General features: G+C 41.1%; 1 protein-coding gene across 2 annotated transcripts in view; it reads right to left on the bottom strand.

Moving 5' to 3' along the window:
- dpysl2b (dihydropyrimidinase like 2b) overlaps positions 1-13,416 on the bottom strand; it is a 40,809-nt gene extending 27,393 nt beyond the window's left edge. Inside the window, exon 1 of one of the 2 annotated variants that reach the window (XM_072453475.1) lies at positions 13,165-13,416. In XM_072453475.1, coding sequence (XP_072309576.1) covers positions 13,165-13,404 — 240 coding nt within the window. In that variant the 5' untranslated portion in view covers positions 13,405-13,416. Of the gene's footprint in view, positions 1-5,517; positions 5,762-13,164 lie in introns of those variants that run through there. The other variant, XM_072453476.1, reaches the window with a different exon arrangement.
- Between the last annotated feature and the right edge of the window lie 449 nt (positions 13,417-13,865).

Genomic DNA, 13,865 nt, shown 5'->3' with positions numbered 1-13,865 from the left:
CCAACCGCCATTAAAAGTAACACAAAAACAACAACAAAAAGTTTCTTTTCTCTAAACAAGCAACAAAATTGTCTCAAAATTACCAAATTCAGTATCACAATTTAGCGATAATTTGATATTTCGGCACACCCCTATACTCAACAGCTGCACAATAACACAGTAATACAGCAACTATATTTTGGATGAATACTGTACTTGCATCGCACAACACTTTTGCTTGAATCTCAAAAGCAAAAGAGAAGATATTTTGGCAGTCCAACATAAATGTGCAAAAACATGTTTTTAAATACTGTATTAGTTTATATATTCAGTTATTTGCCATATTGGGGTGATTTCCTGTGGTTTGTGGTAAGTTTAGTTGTTTAAAATGGCTATATCTCCCAGTATATGTGGACATAACGCAGAGCTGGCCGGTGAGGCACATTGGCTCATTGTTTTTATTTGTCCAGGTTCAGTTCCAGGTTTAGTTAAAAGTTTAGTCCCGTTTCCGGTGTGCTATGTGTGCACACAGTGTGAACACAGCCTTAGAATCACAGCTCCAGTCCCAGCCTTGGACTTAACATAGTGCATTCATATTTAATGTGAGCCGCATCTCAAGTCCATCTGCTGTGAACTGGACGTCAGTGCCACGCCCTGAAACGCTGGCACAACAAATGAGAATGTATAACCACGTCCCTTAATGGGCAAATAAATGGGTAATTATGGGAAAGATGTGATTCAGGAACAGGAAGACAGCTGCGCACATCCACGTCTCATTTAGACTCTAATCATCTCACTGTCATCTGCATGTTTCTGTTATGATATGGAGCCTTGTGTTCTTAAAGTCAAAGTTGAAAGTTATTATAATTTAGTTTTTAATGATGTTAAACTAATCGTAATTCAAAATTAATCAATATTGACAAATGATAAATGGATTGGCTTTACAAAGAAAATGAATAACGTATTATATATTTATAACATTTTGCATTAACATTGGTAATATTGGGATGACAGACTTTTCATGAAAGGCCTGGCTGGTTCCGGCTGCCGTAAAAGTGCGGCTCTTCACTTCGTTCGATGTGGGAATTAGCCAAATCTTGCTCAAATAAATCAAAATAAAGAATATCTCACAGCAGAGAGTTACAGACGTGCTCTCGTGAAAAGAGCCGTTATGTATGTATTTATCATTAGTTTCATGCAAAGTTATTCTGACATGACTCATTATACTACAGGATTCCAGATGTGAGGTAATAAAAATCATGCATCAGTTGATTAAGAAGGTGTTTGTGTTTGTTCAACTGCTTTGGGAACAAAATGAATCTACAATAAATCTACTATTTAACTCAGTACATCTGCAGGTCTGACAGCGCTACACTTGAATCTACTTACTGTCTTTGAAGTTTAAAGTGCCTATGACAGGTTTTCATGATTTTCTAATTTTGACTTTATTTGGTGTTATACCTGTTGTAAATATAAATGATAGTTTTACACCAATCGAGCAGCTATTTGTGGAGGAAAACTGTAGAAAATGACAGGAAGTGACATCACAATAGGGACACTCATTCCAGCCAGCAAGTGTATGCATAAATTACACAACTTATTTGACGATCTAAACATTAATTCAACAAAATAAAGTCACTTTAAAAAAAAATTATCTGTCAAAGTAAAAAAATTGTGATGAGTTTTGGCCCTGTGGTTGCTTGGTAATGTCCTATTGTGATGTCATCAAGTACAAACAGGTTAAGTAAAATAATGAACCTATTCAAATTTGCAATTCTTGGAAATGTTTGTTATCATTTTTAGCAAAATTTAAAATATATTTATCTTGACTGCATTTTTGTTCAATGAGTGGTCCAACCTGTCAGAGGCACTTTAAGTATGGCGTCATTGCTTTGAGATTTGACAGACAAGAACACATGATAGTCGTCTTATTTAAACAAAAGCCTGAGCCCCAGAGTCTAATTCTTTTTTAATGACGGCCTTTTCACATTAATAAGCGTAGAGTGCAGCCGGGGGCCTGAGAGCACACTCACTTCCTGCACAGGTCAAGAATAGGGAGTCAATCCTTTTAGGTGTGACATAATCAGTGTTTGGACTACAACTGCTTTAATCCTCTCATTTCCGGGCCAAAGGTCGCAGGCGCGGGTGGGAGGGGCCACGGAGCAATTTCTGCAAAAGATCTAATTGCAATTTTTCTGACAAACAGTGCGACTACAGTTGCAATTTATTTCGTTTTAATAGTTAGATTTGGTCCAAGAGCGTCAACGTTTGACAATAGACTGAAATGTGCTAAACTGCTGATGCACAACAACAATGTTTGATGTTTGTGGAGGTATAAACTACAGCGATAGCAAGAATAAGAAAGGTTTTCTTGTTGTTTACAAAGCACATAGTGATAGCAGTCTAGTCTTAATTTAGATTTCATTGCGATTTATCCAGTCACTATGTTACAAACTATAAATTATAAACCCTAAAAACCATTTACCGTATTTTCCGGACAATAAGTTGCACCGGAGTGTAAGTCGCACCAGCCAAAAAATGCACAATAGAGAAGAAAAAAACATACAAGTCGCTCTGGACTATGAAAAAAGGTGCGAATTATAGTCAGGAAAATACGGTATATCACATAATGCTCTATGAGGACTTGGACTTAGGTTGTAACACACCAATTACAGAAAAAAGAGCTGCATATAATGTCTCTTTCACTGAGCCTTGCACTAAGGATTTTGCAGTGTTTTAGCATCTATTGAGGTTCAGAAGTTTGCTCAGGCTTGATAGAAAATGATTACTTGCAGTGGTTAAGGGCATTGCATACGTTTTGCTTCACTGTGACGTTGTGGGTTCAATTCTCAGCCTCAAACATGTGCCTAATGCTTCTTCCCTCTTTCTTTCTCTGGCAAAAATGTGTGTTATGGTCTAAATTGTGGCGCTCTAAGATTTACAGTATTAGGATCTTTATATTGCTGTGTTTTCAAGACCTTCACGACCCCATTTGAAGCAGACGCCCAAGCACTTTGATTATTCCCCATCATATGTCTCATTTAGGGACACAACAAAGAATCATTTGTTCCTTTTAATCAAAGAGTGTCATTGACGGAAAAAGCCACAAAAAAAAAAAAACACTTGTCGTCCCCAGACAGTCACAGGACCTATATCTTACACAATCATAAATATGAAGTGACATTTACTGCCATTAGATAAACAGGACCTGACTGACCGTTCGTCTGGAGTCAAATGCTGGAAGGCTCTGGATGTCAGATTAAATGAGGACACATGTATTTGTATGATGGCACCTCACTGCAACACCCGATTCTCCATCTTATCCTCTCATCCTGCTGCTCTTTGACGCGAACAAACAAAGAGACGGCGCCGTTTGTCCAGCAGAACGTTAAAGATTTAAGAAATGTTTATTACGCAGTCAACGCCAATCACAACGTAAAGATAAACGACGCTTAGCTCTGGCTGCTAACGACGCTCTGGTGTCACTCACGTGTCGTTGAGTCGTTGTCAGTCGCTGAAAATGCCCTAGTTTTCCATAGATTGCACTGTTCGGTGGCTAACGCTAAATCTGTAATAACAATAACAACTTTCCTTTGCGCCTAACCATCTGAATTAAACAGAAAAGCGCTACAAATATTGTCACATCATCTAAAACCTAGCAACATTTTGTCTTGCCGTACAACTTCTTCATCCGACAACAAAAATCCTATTGAGCTTGGGATCAAAAGCCAAAAAGTGATCGTTATTGATAAGAATCTGTTGTTTTTGGGCGCCGTGCCAACCATTCGTAGAGATTCATTAACCAAAACAACGCTAAAATGTAGAAGAAAGCGCAGTGGAACGACCCGATAAACTGCCCGGTCTTGACAAAAATGAATATCTCGATAATATTTCTTTGGAGTATCTCGACAACGGTATTTTAACAATGCACCAGGAACGCTCTGAAATGTTTCTCCAAATGAATTGGTGGAGTGTGTTTAAATATTGCAATGCAAAAAGGGAAGACACATCACTTTATATCCTTGTTTGGAAGATTACTCTAGATGCTTCTGCCTCTTTTTCAGGTTTTCGCATATCTCCAAAACAAAAATTGCGATATTAACCCTGTTTTAAAAGTACATCTCCCACCACTAGTACTTGTGAATGAGCGCTAAATTTAGCATTTTAGCATCTTTCAAATCTCTGCTGACTGCAACCCTGAGCGCGACCAGCATTAGGCACAGCTAGTTCACCAGTTTCGCCATCAGCCCGATTTGGTCCAATTTAATCCACGCAAACCCAATTATCCGCTCTCTTCTAGGCAGTGACCTCTTTATTTCTTCTGCGGCGTGCACACATCCACACATCCATCCTCTGTCCCGCCCCTCAGCTCAGGCAGAGAAACGTGCAGCTAGGTCCCCCTCCCTTTCCACGCTCTCCTCCCTGTTCCGTCCGCCCTTGCCTCTCCCTGGATGAGCTGAGTGGAATAAAACCGCTGTGTCGTTCCATTACTAAGAACCAACCATCACGCAACTATAAAGAAGAAAGAAAAACATCCTCGTCATTGACCAAAGTGCAGCTTAAACCAGTCGGAACGAGCAAAGAATTCACAAAGAACCAGCTTTATACAAACAATTAGTAAATGCATGATAATTACAATGGCAGTGCAGTACACCTGCAGCAAATATTCATGTAAAATTCCCAGTTTCACCGTACGCTAAATTGATTCCAACACTTTGTATTGATTAGTACTGGGGCTGCACCTAATAATAATCATTTAAAATCGATTAAATCCTTTGTAAATACATTATCAACCAAATAAAAGGTTGAAATTTAGGTTTCTAGACAGAGAATCTTCACAACTAACGTGTATTATTAATTATTCCCTTTTCATATTTTGATTTAATATTGCCACTCTTTGTTATCAAAACGCCTTGTCATATATGTGTTTGAGAGTCTGTAGAGTCTTGATAACAATTACGATTATTTATTTATTTTAATATCGTCGAATAGTCACAATTAGTCGATTACTCTTGCAGCCCTCATTAGCAGGCATGTGATAGCGACGTTAATTGGGTAACAAAGGCAGAAACGAACAAAGAAATCACGATAAATTGGTTCGGAAAAGCGTAAAGTGTAGCATTAAAGCTAGCCTTGAGATTAGCATGTTCCGTTCTTTTCGCATTTGAGGTTTGAGCCGCGGACAAGTGACAGGAGCAGCCCACACCCCTCAAAAAGCTGCCCCGCGACACCGGTCTCACGGCAAACAGGACGCACAAATAACGGACACGGCACCGGAATTGTACGAATAACGTCGGCGGAGCGGTTATTGTGCGAAAACGATGTCCAAAAGTTCGGCGCGTGCAGCAATTTACGACCAGAATGTTCCGGTTGCGTTACAATAAATGCTGAGATAACGGGGGTCGTGGCGTGATTTGGAGCCGGGCAATTGGCAACAAATGAAAGAAAACGTGTGTCATTTTTTGAAAGAACAACGCTTTCGCAGCGGGGAATCAACATTTGCAGCGCTAAATGACGGTTAAATGGGCGAAAACTCACGGTAATGCGGGGTATGTTCTTCTTGCCCTGGTATCCAGACATGTCGGCGGATGGAGAGGATTACTGCAGCCTGTTGAGGTCAAAGCAGCGCGGGGTTTGACGGAAAAAGCAGATCCCGGGTGAAGGCGCGTGGATGTGCGGGTGAAAGCCGGACGTCGGAGCGAGGTACGGGGCTGTGTAGTGGCGGCGAGCGGCGGCAGTGGCCTCCCCGGTGTCCGATGCAGCAGAAGCCGAGAGGAGTCAGACACAAGAGGAGAAGCAGGGAGAGGGAGGCCAACGGAGCATGCGCAGAGCCTCGCCCTGCTGCCGCCGCTACAACCGCCGCTACCGCCGTTACTACCGCCGTTACTACCGTTACTACCGTTACTACCGTTACTACCGCCGCTCCGGTTCATTCACGGCTCTGGGACTATTGTGATCATCTGGAGTAGTTTGGATTAGTGGAGATGACGCTGTCTTAAAGCTGCGGTGCTTTATATGTGAATGAATTAATACGCGTGGGACGTTGGAGTTTTTCTTAATTTATTCCAGTTTGTAACCCATCTTTTAAAAGGGAGTTCCGCGTGATGTGCTGTACATCAGGCATGTCCAAACTAGGGCCCGGGGGCCAAATGCGGCCCTCAAACCAATTTTTGTTGGTCCTCCAGCTTCCTGCTATGTTGGCCCCGAACAACAAAAAGTAGTACTTTTTACTGTGAAATTGGGCAAATTCAGGCATATTGATGTTAGACCAACCTAATATTAATATTCTAGGTCTAATTAAAGATGTGGAGGCTCATCGCAACTACGTCAAATGCGAAATTTCGAATGATTCACTTTGTCATTCAACAAATTCGACATTGTCAAGTTGTTTGTGGCCCTCTGCCCCGTTTAAGTTTCAAAATGCGGCCCTTAGTGAAAAAAGTTTGGACACCCCTGCTGCACATGAAAATAAAGCTGGAACTAGGGATGTCACGGTATCAAATGTGATGATTATTGTGAGAAAAAAACGTCATGATTTCACGATTATTTCCGATTATTGAGATCGTGACCAGGAAATCATAAATTTTCTTTCATTCTTGTTTGTGACCAGCTTTCTGAAAGATAAAATAATCTTAAATATGACAAAAATAGCCAGATGTAAAAGTTATTTACATTTCCGTAATTTTTTTGGGATAATAGATTGAACTAAAAAGACTTAATTTAGATTCTAAAAATGTAACATTCATTAGTTTTTGGTTCTCAGGATTATATTGTGACCTGAATAATCACGATTATCATGTAACCTAATGCATCAGGGTCAGTTTGTTCTTCAAACCCACAAATAAAAAAAATACTCTAAAATGACTCTAAACCCAACAAATGATAATTTCACTGTCTGTCAGCCGATCCCTCCAGAAACCAGCTTTACATCATTTATATATTAAACAAAGAAAATCTAGGCAGATTTTAAATCTGATTTCCTCTGTGCAGAACTTGTTTCTACTTTAGAGTAAATCAGACATCATCCAAAAACTACAGAGTCTCAGCTTCACAAAGGCTCCAGCCAATTGTTTGTACTCCAGAGGGTTCAGGAACTTTGTTTTAAATAAGGGTAATTTTTTCAGCTGTTTTGGGAAAAATAGGCCCCTAAGCATGAGGGGTTTGTACATTTTGTGATTTCTCCCAAACAGTATATAGTAAAAGCAGGACTTGCTGTCTACATGCAATAATGAAGTATTGTATTTCTCCTCGAAAGGAACAGCCGAAAGCAGTGCTCTGATTGGCTGCGTTTGGGTGGTCCACCCCGCTGTCTCTTCACCATCTGATAACAGTCCAGGACAAAAGGTCAAATAATACCCAAATTTGAAACACACTTGAATAAATATATTACATTTAATCACAACATTGGTCTATTAAATAACTCACTCTTTAGGCTGCTGCTTACGGAGAAGGAAAGGAGAGATCAATGTCATGAATTAAACCCAGAACAGCCTGTATTTAGTCATCACAGTGCAGGATCAGATCTGACAAGTCAAAATAGTATTCATAAAACATTACACAATTATGAATTATTAATAAATATAGCAGTGATCATTCCCAAACTGCAGTGTCAGGGCTCTCTTCGTTATTAACGCAAAAATCTCACGCTGATTATTGTACTCGTGGTTGTAATGTAAACTGGATTTTTAATTTTTTATATATATATTTTTTTATATTTTGTAGTGTGAAATGGGGGGTGAGAGAGCAGGGAGGATATGCAGTAAATAGTAGGAGTAAGGAATCGAACTCGCGACACTGCGGCCAATAGACTGTACTTAACATTCCTCTAATCATCATTGTAAAGTATAACACATCTTTTGGACTGGCTAGTACAAAATACATGCCAACATAATATTGCACTTTTCTTGCCTTTTGTCTTCCCTTTCCTGTTGAACACTTGGACTGTGCTTCTCGACGCCCCCTGCTGGCATCCCGTGGAAAGTGACAAATCTTCAAAGTTTCAAAAAAACAAAAGGATTGAGCGCAATTCGTAAACGCCTCGCACTGCGAACTACATATGATTCGTGTCGTACAAAATGATATTGTATTAGATTTGGTTACGTTTGCGACGTAACTGCAGTCGCTGGGTTGATGAACGTACCTGGTTTTGTGAATGTGCCGCGATTGGATTGTCTGATGTCTGTTCTGGTGCGTCTCCATGTCCATAAGGAGACCACAAAGGCTAATCTAAGCTAACATTGCTATTTGTACACGACGCATTGGCTCTAAACAGTCGACTCGGCGTAACGTGTTTTAATCTGGTTTGTATGAAAGGCAGCAGAGGAGAGAGGTGTGGTCGGAGGTGCAGAGTGGGTCGTGTTGCTGATGCTGTGGATCGATATGAAACATGAGACTGGAGCTCACACCGCCATCGCAGCTTCAGGAGCAAACCGAGAGTACAGAGTATATTCCTCCATCACTCCAGGTTATTCGATTATAGGCTCTACTACAAACGACGTGGTACACTGGATGACGTGACGTGATACCTGGACGTCAGTTTAAATGATATCCGCAGCTTGACACTAAGAGAGACGTGCTATTTTAAATTAGCTTGAGAAATAGTATTGATTGTTTAGCATGTTAGCCTGGTGTTATACTGTGTTATACTGTTTGTTGAACGAGTAAAGCAGGCTGCGCTTTTGTCAAAACTTATATCAATACGGAGGAGCAGGCTCAGTACGGAGTTTGATACCACAATAAAAACAAATAAAATGCTCTTTCTCTGTCATTTTCAACACAAATAATGGTGCGTTCGTTATGCTATTGTGTCTTCTAAAGAAGCTCAAGGTCTAAAACTGTTCAGGACAGATCGAATTATGGGCTATTTATGTGAGTTTTTGTTGTTGTATTGATTCTAGTTCAAATTAGTTTCTAGTTTTGATGTTTTAGTATCGATTAGTGTCTGATTTTTGACACACCTTCACCTTGACACACATTAGCAAAACATTGGTAAAGACCATGAGGACAAAAGACATGCTATTTTAATGTTCTGCCAACAGCAAACATTATTAAAGGAGACGGAAAATTACATTTAATGAGCTTTTAACCGCGTTATAATAGTGCTCCCTCATCAATATCGGCTTACTGAAAGTTATATTTTGATTGGTTCATACATCGTATCAGGAGGCGTGGTCTGGCGTTTGCCCTCTTTTATGACGTTCCCTGATAAATTATCTGTATTTTAAGAACAACTTAATCATGTCGAGTCCCAACTGAGTCTTAATGGAAGTTGTTGACACAGTTTTACTTCAGAAAAGTAAAAGCACTTTTCTGTGGATATAAAAGCACATTATCGTGGTAGCTTTTAGCCCACAGCTGCCGTTAGCATTCTTAGATAGTTATTCAAATGTGGCCCATCATTGGACCGTTTTATTCTCCTCCACGTCTTTGTGTCTGTATTTGGCACAGTATCTGCACTAATGTTGGCATTTGGGTGACAAAGCTGCTGCTTTACATTCTTCCCCCAAGGAGGTCCATTAGTGGGCGTTTCCTCGGATGCCGACTCATTCTATTTGAGGCTTAAACACTCAGATAATCGTTGTTTTCAACTACCCCCTATCCCGGGCCACATTCTTGTACTTTTTTTTTTTTAATGGAGACTCTGGGCTGCTCGGTGGTTGAGTGAGGCTCAAATCCCAGCTCTGACAATTTGTTGCATGTCCCTCCCTTCTCTCTCATCCCCATTTCACACTCAGCTGTCCTGTCTAATAAAAACGATTTAATTTATTTTTTTAATTGTTATGGACATTTGCAAAATAGAACAGATTAAATTCTGATTTAATTTGAAAATGGAATTTGGACTAAATAGGACAATTACGCCGGGGTGCACGGTGGCAAAGGCGGTTAGCGCTCTTGCCTCCCAAGAAGGAGATCATGGGTTCGATTCCCGGACCAGACCAACATCACATGATCTCTCTGGGTGGAGTTTGCATGTTCTCCCCGTGGGTTCTCTCCGGCTTCCTCCCACCGTCCAAAGACGGTAAAAATTGGTAACTCTAAATTGGCCCTAGTGAATGAATGTGAGAGTGAACTGTCTGTTATGTCTCTGTGTTGGCCCTGCGAGGGTACACACTGTCCAGGGTGTACCCCGCCTAAGGCCCGAAGTCACTGGGATAGGCTCCAGTCACCCACGACCCCAAAAGGGAACAAGCGGTAGAAAATGGATGGATGGAGGACAATTACGCCGGACTACATTTTCGGGATGTAAAATGTTTGTATGTGTCCTCTCTGTCTGGTTTCTGTTCTATGTTCTGTTCAAAAAAAAAAATAAAAAAAAAATTAGTGACATTGTAACGTTTCTTTTACTCAATTAAAAGACGTCGATGACAATCTGCCTCTTGTATGGTGAAATTATGCAAGTTTATTGCCGTTTACGATGACCAAAACATAAAATCATGATCTGCTTAGGCATGTTGCAGTAGTGCAATAAGTAAGAAAAAAAAACATAATATGTCTTCTGTAAACCCCAAAAATGATGGTTTGGTACATTTCTCAATCCCAAAAATTCCACACTTTAGTTTCCCACAATCTCATAATGCAAGTCACTCCCCTGGACCGGCTCCACCTCCGCCCGGAGATTTACGACCCTCGAGGGGCAGTGAACGCGCCGCCGCAGTGAGATTAAGGCCGGTTGTGCAGTAGACTTATGGTAGAACAGTAGAAAGGAAGGCTTTTGTGGCCCTGACTGACATGTGTTCAGCCCGAGGACGCTCCATCTGGCCCAGACGTGTCCAGCACGGTGAGGACTGATGGATGTATTGATCTTTAATTGTCGTTGCCTCGATGGGGTCCATAGTTAATGTGTTTACACGACAATCGCAGACGGGGCGATGAGGTCAGGAAAGGAAAGTACTCAAAAAGGCAAAAGAAAGTGCACGATTGTCAGGTTGAAAAATGGGTCTAGATTTCCTTAAAGTGCACATGACAAGTTCTCATGTTTTTATAATTATGACTTTGGTTGGTGTGATAGTGGTAAAGAAAGTGTTTATCATAGTTTAACATCTGTCAATTTGCAGTTTATGAAGAAGTAAAAGTTGAAAATTACCTGTGGTTTTCAACTTATACTTTCAAGTAGAGCTGACTTTTTGTTATTTTCTTTTCATATATATTATTACGCGAGTCTGTACTGTGCATATTTGCATTTGTACTATACACATACATATACACATAGTACAGACATTTAGTTTCAGTAACAAAGAAGAAAAACACAAGGTAAAAAGGTGAAGATAAAGTTTTTCTTCTTTGTCTTGTTTTGGGACTTCGAGTCAACATAATTAAAATGGATAACACAGTGTATATGTATTAAGATAATACAATTTTAAGATACAATTCTTGATATATGGCAAAATATTGAGATTTTTAAGTATCTGGCAGAGTCCGGAATTTCCGAATCAAATATTCAAATATTTGTCATGACGTTATACTTTTTCCTAACTGCTATCAGCGAGACTCTGTCCAGACTGATATTGTGTAGAACTCAATTCAGAGCCAGGTTAGCTTGTCTCCACGAAGAGGCTATGATTGTTGTTTCATAGCATGGCAATAAACTCATCTATTACACATTTATTCAATTTCTTGTGTTTCTTTATTCCAAAATGATTAATCCATAGATACAGTGGTGTTATTGGATGTAACGGGATATTGTTTGTTTGCCATTTTGACTTCACTTCACCTACTTTTCTCATAAAAGACTATGCAAAGACTATGCTTTTCCAGTCCTCTGTCCTATGGTAAAATATTCCACAAAATGAAAATGTTGAATTGTTTATGAGTGTTGAATATTGCATGAAAAGTGTGGCCTAGTGACCTGCAAATTGAATGATTCTAGTGTTAGAGCAAATATTTTAGAGCAGAGAAAGAAAATGTTGTTATGGAATTCAAATAGAAATCTTAGTTGTAGTTGTAGTTGTAGTGTAGTTTATTTTCAGTCTCATCATGAGATCCGATAATGTTCTGGGTTCGATTCCTGAACCATTCAGCACCTTGTTGGTCCCAGTGGGTGTGTCACTTGTCAACCTAAAACGTACACGGTGGACTATTCCTTCATCAATAGGTCACTACTGTTTCTACTATAGACCAGGTCCAGCATCCTGGCTCAAGGTCTAGAACAGGTTCCAAGAACACTTAGTCCGGGTTTAGATCTGACTATGAGAGAAAAACCTTCTTCCCGGGACAATAGTTCTGATTTGAACTTTATTTAAACTGAAAATACACAATTCTCACATAGACAATAAATTCAAACCTATTCATCGGTCCGAAACGACGTCACACACTCGTTGCTACTGCCATCTTGAGGACAAAAGCCGCATGTTCACTGTGGGCTGTCAACAAAAAGTCTCAAAACAAAGGATTCCTCTTCTGTGACATGAGTTATGTATTACTGTGGTCAGGAGGGACTTACAGAGATCACTCAAGACTGAGGCTGAGCAGTTTGTTCCAGGTCGTTGGCAGCTGGCTAATGCTAGTGTACATATTATTGTGTGGCTATGCTAATAAACGTTAGCATACTTGTAAACAGTTTTAACGGGCCTATTACAAAGTCCGTGCTCTTGAAAGCTTTGAGGCCTTGTCCGAGGGCTTGTGGACGAGGAAGAGCAGATGCAAATGTCCACAAAAGTTTGTTGTGGATGCTTTTAAGTGTCAGTGACGTGTAGACTGTAAATAAGGATCAAAGCTCAGAACAAAAGTATCATCCCTTGTCATGACTCTACCAGCGGAGAAGCAATAGCATGTGTGGCATCATGTGACAGAAACCCATGCATTTTTTTTTTTTTTATCATATTCTTAAATCTTAATTATTATTTAGTTCTAAAAAAGCCAAAGTTTCTGACCATCCCCATGTTTGTAGCTTTATAAACCCAGCCAGAACCAACCAGCCTGGTGTTTCCTCACATAAAAACCCGGACCGTAACCATGGAAACCGAACACAGAAGGACCAGATTTTACAACCAAAAAAAAAAGAAAAAAAGATGGAGCCGAGCAGCAGCCACTCCCTCTGCCTCCCTCGCACATCCACTCCATCACATCCCGCTGCATCATGGGAAATGTAGGCCGATGCAACTTTCTGTCCAACTCATAAATCACCGTCAGTCCACGCGCGCGCGCCCAGTAAAACTCAAACATAACAGGGAAAACAGCCCGGCTTACCCTCTTGTCCAGGTTCTGCAGCGCTTCTTTGCCCGTGCTCTCCCGGATCTCCACCTTCCTGGGCTGCGTGGTCTCCGTTTGCCGGTCGCTCCCACGCCCCGCGCCGCGCCCACGTCCCTGGCACGCGTCCAGGACCAGACCCGCTCCCCCGGCTCCGTCCACGGGGCAGAAAACGCCGCAGAACTGCCCCTGCCTGGTCACGGGCGGGCTGAGGGACGCCACTTCCCCGGAGCGAGACATGTCTTCGTCGTTTTGCGGGGAGGAGGAGGAGGATGGATCGGATGGAGGAGAAGGTGCCGCTGGTGGTGGACGGATGCGGTGTCTTGGCGTGCGTCCCGTGCGCGTCTTTCCGTGGACAGTGGACAGACACCGCCTTTGTTTAGCGTGACAGGGAAACGAGTGCTAAAAAAAAAAGGAAAAAAAAAAAAACAGAACATGAGCATGGATTTGGAATGATCTGAACGCGTTTTTGCCACAGATGCAGTGCCGCGTCATGGCTTTACGCGCGCTTTAGCTGAGTAATGCGCCGGGATTTGAGGATAATTCTTTGGGATGCAGTTGAAAGAATAACGTTTTGAACCTACCTGTAGCGCGCAGTTCCAGGATTTTGGCCGGAAACCGTGTCGAAACTGGACTGGAGACCGGTTTGTAGCCCGTCAGATGGCACAGCGCGGAGTTTTGGCACACAGAGAGTAATCTAA

The sequence above is a fragment of the Eucyclogobius newberryi genome, unplaced genomic scaffold (assembly GCF_026437365.1).
Source record: "Eucyclogobius newberryi isolate DKJ021-1_F unplaced genomic scaffold, fEucNew1.0.hap1 SCAF_2, whole genome shotgun sequence".
In the NCBI taxonomy this organism is placed as follows: Eukaryota; Metazoa; Chordata; class Actinopteri; order Gobiiformes; family Gobiidae; genus Eucyclogobius; species Eucyclogobius newberryi.
Note: the sequence above shows the minus strand (reverse complement) of the source record. Positions and strands in the feature narration are given on the sequence as shown.